A 10,394-nucleotide genomic window follows, 5' to 3' on the forward strand; every position below is an offset into this window, starting at 1 on the left:
CCAAACCATCATTGCTTTTAAGCATTTAGACTGTTTCAAAACTAGACTTCATGGCAGCACCATAGCTTTGTCTAAACAACACAGAAATGGATCTTACCCAAAGCTTCCCATTACCCGGGTGGAGACATGAGTATCAGTATCTAATGAAAACTTGGCAAGCCCAAAATCTGCAACCTGAACAAAAGATCCAGTTCCATTATCATATCATAGAATTTAATTTTAGACAAGACCAGACAAAATTGAAGTTTTTCCATATAACTCATCATATGCAAAAAGCAACTAGGCAATTAAATGACAAGCAAAACCTTATATTTTTTGTGGGTAGAGGAGGCAAAAGAGAATCAATAATTTTAATGGTCATGGCAGCTTGTTCTGGAAGTATTTTGAGCCATGATCAATCCCCACGGATTTAAATCTAGAACTTCAGAAACTCAATTGCAGATATAGATGGAGTAGCAAAAAGTCACAAGTAAATGCGCGCACACCCTAGGTGAAGACAAGAGTTTATTTAGGGGAGGAAATTAGGTTGAATTAAAATCTAATTAAAATCTTAAAAAAATGTATCGTCTAACTATTGATTTATGAATTAATCTTCAAGTTCTTACAGAAACATGTTTTTTATAGCACCATCGAAGTCGAAAAGTTGTAATATAACTGAATTAGTACGTACAAAAATACATCTACTCAACTTTAAAATTCAAATGTACAAAAAGAAGAAAATTAATATCAATAATGTTAATTGTACTCAATGATCTTCTAGCAAATAAAAATAATATTATTTCACATAATCAGTTAATCAATCATCATAACTCAAAAGAAATGCTCAATGCTTACTCAATCAACTTCCAATATTCCAAAAGAGTAATATTATATAAATAGTTTTTGATAAGTAATATTATTCAAATATTTTTACAAATATACAAGGTATATATTTAATAATTTAAAGCTTTTGCAACTACTTCACATTTGCAAGTTCTTTGAATTTGTGTCCAATCCTACTAAAAGAGGTAATAGAATATGAATATCAATCATAAATTTTAAAATATATATATATATATATATATATAAAAGCTCAAATTTAATTAACAAATGCAGGTAGGAAAAAAAAAAAAAAGAAGATTGAAGCTTAAAGGAGAGACATTTTACAGAATTCAGAAGTACAAAAAATTCAAGCAAATTTTAATCAACACATGCACAACATTCAAGAAAATACACACAATTAGACAAAAAATAACATTTTTTAGTGATCCATATTTACTAAAAACCTAAAAAAGTCCAATGTTTCCCTCTTTTCTATTCCTCTAATTTCTAAGCAAATCGAACATATAGAATAAGATGCAACAAATCTTTTCCCATTCTTGACTCATTCTTATTTTTTTATCTGCGATTATTAAGGGCTGCTGGACTGAATTTTCATCTGTGATGTTTTCCTTCTTGAGTCTCCCTTGCAGACACTGACATGCATATACATATTTGGAACTTAACCAAGAATCATATTAAAAAACTAATAAACCCTACCTTTGCATCAAAGTTAAAATCAAGAAGAATATTAGCTGCCTTGATGTCACGGTGAATAATCTTGGGCTGACCTGAAGTTAAAATTAGCTCAAAAGGAGAGTGAACCTAAAACCAGAAAAAAAATTATTAAGGTTTGCAATGTAAAGATTCTACAGAAAGGAAACTCACAGTCCTCATGCAGATATGTCAATCCTTTTGCAGAGCCTAGAGCTATTTTCATTCTGGTTGGCCAGTTCATAGTTGGTCTCTCCTTTCCTGCAATGTCATTTTTCTACAATAAAATGGTGTATAGTAGTTTGTGAAGTACAAATAAAGTTACTCCCAAATCAAATTGTAGAAACCTCGATCTCAATCCTAACATTACTTTGTGATCCAACTAACCATTAAACTCTAGAGTAGAGGATCGCTATTTGAATCCTAATTGAAATGACAACCAGAGGATATGACATGCATGTGACTTTGAATAACCAAATAGGCTATTTTTACAATGTCTTTCTTACATAGGTTAATTAAAAGAGATGCTACACATAGATCTATTGTACATATATATGAGGTCCATCTCTTTAGCAAATCAACCATTGTTGTGGGACCTACATGTCAGCATTGTGTATAGAAGTTATTATATCAGCAATGGTGTCTTTACCCATGATAAATTAAAATTATTGTTGCCCCCAAATTTTGGATATAATCACCAGGTTTTTTTTTTTTTTTTTTTTTTTCTTTATTTCTATATATATTTTTTTATGAATTGTTAAAGATATATGCCTAAGACAAATCTACTAACTAATTTTATCTATTTTATTCAAATGTTATAACTATATTATAGTCTCATCTTTATTATACTTATAGTACTTCAGGAGCTAATGAAACTATTTTAGTGAAATTTAATTGCCTCAATTCCGGTGCGATTGCACCAAAAATTCTAGTTCGTTTGGGATTTCCTTCTTGATCAATAACAACTGCAGCATTGACATAATATCGTAGATGAACAACATATGTACAAGAGATGTAAAAAAAAACACTTCTCGAATTAAAATAGCTCTTTGTCTCCCATACCAATAGTTTCAATCAATTCACATTTAAGCCAATACTCATTTAGAGACTTGTACCACTAACAAACACTTGAAAAACTAAATCAACAAATGATATTTCACATTGCATAAGATTTTTCATTTCTTCTTTATTTCCTTGACAATATATCGGATATATAATCTGCTAAATTTGCTTATATTTTGACTGTATTTGAAAAAAAAAAAAAATGTGTTCATAGAGATTTGTACATTAACTCAATGAAAGTTTGTTATTTAACATCTATTTCAAAAGTATACTATTAAAAATAATTTTTTTAATTGCATCTACTACTGCTACTACTAAATTCTTAATTCTTCTCTCTACATATTCTCAGTTTAGCTTTTTTATAAGTTTATGAAGATTTATTATGTAAATTTTTTTTTTCATTGTCATTCTTTCTATCTCAAGAAATCTTATAATGATTGACTGGCTTACTAATGAATAATGTTAAGCTGTCTCTTTGCATCAACAAATATCCTGTTCCCATATTCCAATCAAAACAATAGTAAAGATTGGAACCAACAAAGAATTATATTGGGGAAAGCATAACTTTTTGCCCTATCCTTTTAGCAAAGAGAAAAATTATGTTTGTAAGAACATAAGAGGCAGATATATTTGATACCCAAGAACTACCAATATAAATTGGGGGGTGGGAGGTTAATCCTATTTTAACTCCCATAGTACTTCTAATCGTTCAAAGGACATGAATCACAACCTATCTCAAGGAAAGGAAATTCCCAAAAGAAAACTCCAAGTTATAGATGAGACACAAAATATGGTCAGTCAAAGGACTTACCATGTAGATGAAAATCCAAGGTGGAGTTTGGAACAAACTCATAAACAAGCATTCTCTGTGCCCCAGAAATGCAGTATCCAACCAGTGAAACAAGGTGCTTGTGATGGACACGACCAATGACCTCAATCTCTGCACTAAATTCACGCTCTCCCTGTGCACTGCCAGATTTCAGCTGCTTAATTGCAACCACTTTCCCATTAGGAAGGACTCCTTTATGAACATAACCGAAACCACCTTGACCAAGAAGGTTGGAAGTGGAGAAACCATTTGTTGCCATGGCTAATTCCTCAGCCGAAAATGTACTTTGTGAAAGACCTAAGGCATAGCCAGGGGAAGGTGGTGGGATTGGTTTCTCATAGCCCAAACTACTACTTGCCGAAGAATGTGCAGGAGGAGTGGAGTCTTGTAACAGTGGAAGACTTGATGCAACTCCAGGGGGAGAAGTTGGCTTGGGAAAAGATGTTACTTTACCATCTTTTGGTGGTGAAGCATTTTGTTGCCAATGCTGAGGTGCGCGGTCATCTGCAGAAACCAAGATCAGCAAGAAGCTGAATGAGCAGGCATGGTAAGATACCACAAAAAGTGGCAGTCACAAAATACATAACAACTACATCATAAAATTCAAGTAGATTGGCATCTCCTATAAAATTGAAATAACAATATAATGTCTTCAATGAGATCCATTGTCCAACCAAAACATAATGATAAAAAAGGGGAAAAGAAAATGAACAATTGAATGCAAATCCTTATGAGGCATGTAAAGGCTTTCAACATACAATTCCTTCATGGCAGAGAGACATATAGCAGTGTGATCTTCCATCATAGTCAGTTTCATACTGCAAATCAAAAACCAATATACACAGTTCCATCTAATCATGCCTTCACTTCGTAAATCCACAAAGGAGTCACCAACCTTGCCTTTGTTGGATTTTTATAACTCATTCTTAGACCAAGCAACCAAATTACTGTGAATCATAGCTTGACACTCTACCCCTAACAACCATCATAGGAAATTTATTCCTCCATAATCTGCAGTTTCAAGGCATTATAAAGAGGCTCTTACCCCCATTAAACTTTCATGACAGTTCAATTGGCAATTTTATAGATGTCACCCACCTGAAACTTCTCTCGGGCACCTCTACCATAGTTTGTCAGCTGGTCAATTTACTGGAAACCTAATCCTTTGAGGATGATAACCACAACTTTGTCAATCATGTTATGTAGCAAAGTTGACTCATAATACTAACTTCAACTCTAGCGTATCAATTTTTAGTTTTTTCCATAAGGTTCAAAATATAATTGTGGCCTTCACTAAATGGTATACAGTTTAATAAATATATCCAGAGATTGTTAAATACTGGGCTGAAAATTTTCTCTTTCATGATCATCTTCACTTCAAAACTCCGAGGTATATGACCACTAGGCCTAACACAGTATAGCACAATTTTGTAGACTGCCATTCGTATAGTTTTCTGGTTACCTTATACACACATCTTCCCTGAATTCAATCCCTAATTAAGCTTCAGTGATAGTTGCCTGTGGGACAGAGGGAGTAATACTTAAAAAACACATACTCATGCACATTTAGTAAGTAAAATTGGGGCGGAATCCCTACATGGTTAATATGGTGGGTTCAGGACAATCAAGGAGAAAATACTTGGAAAACTTATTGTCTATATCTAAGTGTGTATGTGACACTATGCTTTTTGCTCATCTCTAAATTTTGTATGTGTATATCCAAAAAGGTGTTCCTTGACGTGAGTCGTTACTTATGTACTGATAGAGTAATTCAACATACTACACTCTCATCCTACCCCATCTCACTGGGCTGATGTGACAATACACATTAGCCATTAGATTTTTTATTTTTTAATGAGGGCTGATGGCCACTGTTACATCACCCAATGGAATGAGGGTGAGATGGGGGTGTAGTATGTAGCATTACTCATACTGATAATACAATTTTGTTAATTAAGAGAAAGGATGAAAGTAAAATGCAAGACAAGAATGATGAAGTGATGTCTCCAAAATCCAAATATATCATCAAATTACCATATACATACGAATCCAAGCCATACATTGAAGTCTCCGAATATTCTGACATATGTGAATTAGATGGTATGTTGACTAGAGCAGGCAGGAGATATTTTATTACATTATTCATATATGATTTTTCTAGATAAACTTATGTGTATTTAATGAAAAATTAAAAAATGTGGCCCTTGGCATATTCAAACTTTACAAATAGGAAGTAGAAAATAAAAATCCTTAGAACCGAAAGAGGTGCTAGAAGGCCACCATCAAAAGTAAAACATGAAATCAGTAGAACTATGAAGAGAACTGTAAGTCTGTAAGTGTCATAAAGTGATGACTTTTGAGAAGCTGAATTGGCCAATTTTTGGAGTAATGTTGTCAACCCTAGTAGTTACGAAAGGGGCACTTGCATGTCGCAAACACAAAACCAAGTCAAATTTGCATTATCCAACAACAATAATCCTCTTCTAGTCAGAATACATAAGTAAGTTCCATAATTAAGCTCTAACAAAAAACAAAGACCTTTACTCTATCACCAAATGCGCATTTCCATGACAAAATCCAGATCCCAAATCTCTACTTCAATATGAAAGACAATCTAAGAGGGTCGTACGAAACCCAGAAAATTCTATTAAAATGCCAAAGGTTTATTCCCTTTCACGTGGCGTTTCAACACCAAGTTATCAAAGCAACATGGAGCATTGCCATAATCATCAAAAATTAGTTCTAAATCGGTAGATCTCAATATACTGTATTTAAAATAAAAAAAATAAAAAAAAATAAAAAAGATTGCTCAAGTTCTAACCAAATCAAAAACACAATTAATTTCCCTGGAAAACTTAAATACCACCCCATCGTTTTTTCTCAAAACAAGATAGCGTTTTGCATAAAGACCAAATACCTATATCTATGTGTAAGTTCTTGTTGGCTTAATTCAGTAAGCAAAATGGTGACCAAAAGTGCCAAGATTCATCATCCATTCAATTACCGTTCGGACGAGAAGAAGTGCCGTTCAGACGCTCGAAGAATTCTATTTTCCCCAAGAGCCTCGTCTGCAATCTCGTTTGCAATCCCGTCCGGACGAGCTCGATAAACAAGAATTCCCGAGAGCCTCGTCTGCAGTCTCGTCTAAATCCCGTCTGGACGACTTTTACTAAAAATGTCATATCTTGAGTTTCAGGCCTCTGATTGGAGCAATCTTTGTGGCGTTGGAAAGCTAACTCAAGGATCTACAAAGTCATATTTCGCTAGGTTTAGCAAATTCCAATGTTTACTGGGTCAAAACGGGCCATAAAGAGAAGACTACGAAGCTGGGCGGAATGGCTCGTGTGCAATCTCATTCGGACGAAATTGCAAACGGCCATGTGTTAAAAACATGTTTTGGCTGTATTTTGTTGTCCCGTCCAGACGGCACATGTTCCCGTCCGGACACCGCGTACCTGTAACAGTTTTAAATGAATATAAACTCTTACCTAGGTGTAGGAATGATGGGACTATTATAAATACATCTCAATAGGAAAAGAGAGGTACGAATTTCTGCATCTAGAATTCGCCGTCGTGTGCTAAGAGAGTCTGTGATATGGAGAATATGTTCTCTCTCTTAGAGTGATCATTTGTTTTTACTTGTTGATTGTTGAAGTGAAGTCAACCGGAGTTCCGGTGAAGGGCGATCACGTAGAATGATTGTGCCAGCTGTCTCTGGAAAGGGCTACTGCGGTAGAAGGCAAGTGGGTCTCTTGTCTTATACAAGATCGTGTCAATTGCAAAGGTTTTGTAAGTGTGAACGTCTTGTAATCCTTTATTCTTTTGCTGAGTTAGTTGATTTCCTGGGTTTGGTTGCCCCGGAGAGGTTTTACTTTTAAAGAGTTCTCTAATTGGTTTCCTCTTCGTAACCAAAATATCTATGTTGCTTATTGTTTATTGTTTCATATATTTTTGGTTGTTTATTAATTGTTAGGTTAGATCTATTTCCGCATAAATTGTGTGAAACACCTATACATTCAAAATAGGTATCGTTTGGTGTCATATATAGAATTTTCAATTGGTATCAAAGCAGGTTCACTCTGTTTGGATTAATTTCCTGAGTGTGATCCTAGACTCCACATAATATGTCTCACACAGTTGCACCTAACTCACTTCCCGTCTTTGACGGATCCAATTATACGTTTTGGAAAATTCGTATGAAAGCATATCTCAAATCCGTGGATGTTTGGCATATTGTTGAATCTGGATGGACTAATCCTGATAAGGCAATTGCTGAATTTTCAAAGGATGAAAAGAGTGCTTCTTCTGCGAATGACAAAGCGTTAAATGCCATCTTCACATCTATCTCCATCGAAGAATTCTCAAGAATTTCTCGATGTGTAATAGCTAAAGAAGCATGGGAAACATTGGAAATTACTCATGAAGGGACTAAAATTGTGAGAGCTTCAAAAATTCAGATGTTAGTTTCTCAATTTGAAGAGATTAGGATGGAAGAGGAAGAGACATTTGATGATTTTTATTCTAAGCTTAGCACTATTAGAAACTCTACTATTAATCTTGGAAAGAAAATGACTGATGCTAAGATAATAAAGAAAATCTTAAGATCTCTACCTGCGAGGTTTATACCTCAGATTACTGCTATACAACTAGGGGTGTAAACGAGCCGAGCTTGAGCGAGCTTCCCTTGTTCAAGCTTGGCTCGTTTAAATTTTACTCGAGCTCGAGCTCGAGTCGAGCTCAAGGGTGAGCCAAAAAAATCGAGCTCGAGCTAATAATAAGTCGAGCCGAGCCAGCTCGCGAGCTGGCTCTTATATTTAATGTTTTTGTTTTAAAAATTTTTTTTAACTTCAAGTACTCTTAAACGGCTTAAGAAGTTAGTTTGCATATGAGTATTTGCTTAGCCTGGCTAGTCGAGTATAGAGCCTGAGTCAATACAGCAAGGCATTTGGTTTCAAAGAGAGAGGATATGCATCCTTTTATAGATAAGCAAACTTAGAGATTAATGTTTTCTTAACAATGTGGGACAAGTTAACAGGTTGCATTCAGACTGCATTAGGACAATGCCCCCTACAAAAAAATATTTTTTTAACGTCTCTCTCTCAATCCCCCTCACCAGTCACAACGGATCTTCCACCTGAACTCTCATTTCCCACTCTCTCACTCTCACTCACCAGACATGTAGTGATAGTGTTTGGGTCTGTTTGATTCATCAATAGTTTATGCCTTTCGCAATCTCCCTCAATAGTTTCTGCTTGATTCTTTTTCCTTTCGTTTGAATCTGCTCTAATTGAATCGAGGTTTTTTTAATGATTGCTCTCTCTCTCTTTCATCACGAAGTGTCTATAATTTTTCATTCTCTAACGCTTAAATATAAATGCAATTTTAAGGTTTTAATAATTATGAGATTTATAATTAATTATCTATTACTTAGTTTATATATATACACTCGAGCTTATACGAGCTGTTTACGAGCTTAGCCGAGTCGAGCCGAGCTTGCTTCGTTTAATATTCGAGCCAAGATTTGTGTTCATGAAGTGCTTCATTTAATATTCGAGCCGAGCTTATGCGAGCCGAGCCCGAGCTTTGCTCGCGAGACACTTCGCTCACTTAACAGCCCTATATACAACAGAGCAAAGATCTAGAGACAATAAGAGTAGAGGAACTTGTTGGTTCTCTTCAGACATTTGAACTCATGTTACCTAAGCCCAAAAGCTCAAAAAATCTTGCTCTTAAGATCAAGGCTGCTAAAGGTAAATCTGTAGTTCATTCTGATGAGGATTCTGGAGACGATGAAGAAATAGCTATTATTGCTAGGAAGTTTAGAAAATTTTTCAAAAACAATGGAAATTTTAGAAGTAGGGAATCAAAAAATTCTGTGAATCCTAGTCTTGAGGTTAGAGATAATTATGAAGGCAAAAATGATGAAAATCAGAAAAATAAATTATCTCGTGGTCGTAAGTGTCATGAATGTGGTGGTATTGGTCATATTCGTGCTGATTGTGAAAATTTGATAAATGCAAAAGGCAAGGCCTTTAATGTGACTCAAAGTGATGAGTCAGATAATGGGGAAAAAGCTGAAAATGTTGCTAATTATGTAGCTTTTGGGATTTCTTATGATAGTGACCATGAGGCTAGTGACTCTAAATCTCTAGATAGTGAACATGGCATTTAACTGAGTGAGTCTAACTCTGCAAAATGCTTATAATGATCTATATGTGGAATGCATTAAATTGAAGAAGTTGAATAAGCAGCACTTGCAGAAACTCAAAGAAGTTAATCTTGAAAATGATCAACTTTCTATTACCTTAACTGATTCACATGCTATTCATAATACTTTGATGTCTGAAAATCACATGTTAATTGCCAAAGTGAAATCCTTAGAGAATGATCTTAATGAGTCAAGAAATCATCTGAAAACCTTCTCTAGTGAAAAGCTAAATCACATGTTGCATAACCAGAAACATTCGTTTTATAGAACTGGATTGGGCTTTGATAAATCTGCTGTTTCTTCTACTAATGTTGCTTCTCCTTCAAAGTTAATTTTTGTGAAGCCAGTTTGTAAATAAGAAAGCTTGACTAAGAAGAAGGAAATGTATCCTCCAGTTTCAAGAGGTGAGAAAGGTAAGGGAATTCTAACTGATTCCTATGTGTCTCGTTCTACACTGAGACGTGCTCATATGCCAAGGAACCAACATTCTCAAAGGTTCATTCCTACATGTCATCACTGTGGTAAGATTGGGCATATTCGCCCTAATTGTTTTCAGTTGAATAATCATGATTTAAAAAGAGACTACTTTCGTTCTAGGGATAGTCATGAGGAATTATTCAACATGCTAAGGGGTGTTATCACCGAGTTAAATGACTTGGACAAGAGTCGCACTCCTGTTCCCAAAATGAAGAAAGTTTGGGTTAAGAAGGTTGATACCGTTCACCCATTGAGGGGGAGTGGTATTGGACTCACCTAGTTTAGGTGGGCACATTGCATGCCTAG

At 35.0% G+C, this 10,394-nt stretch overlaps 1 protein-coding gene across 1 annotated transcript in view; it reads right to left on the bottom strand.

Moving 5' to 3' along the window:
- The window catches only part of LOC132187804 (proline-rich receptor-like protein kinase PERK1), a gene marked incomplete in the record, with an annotated part of 25,027 nt that overhangs the window by 1,628 nt on the left and 13,005 nt on the right, over positions 1–10,394 (bottom strand). The window contains 4 exon segments of the mRNA XM_059602243.1: positions 98–174; positions 1,519–1,589; positions 1,687–1,773; positions 3,386–3,907. Of these exon segments, the coding sequence (XP_059458226.1) occupies positions 98–174; positions 1,519–1,589; positions 1,687–1,773; positions 3,386–3,907 (757 nt within the window).

The sequence above is a fragment of the Corylus avellana genome, chromosome ca7 (genome assembly GCF_901000735.1).
Source record: "Corylus avellana chromosome ca7, CavTom2PMs-1.0".
In the NCBI taxonomy this organism is placed as follows: Eukaryota; Viridiplantae; Streptophyta; class Magnoliopsida; order Fagales; family Betulaceae; genus Corylus; species Corylus avellana.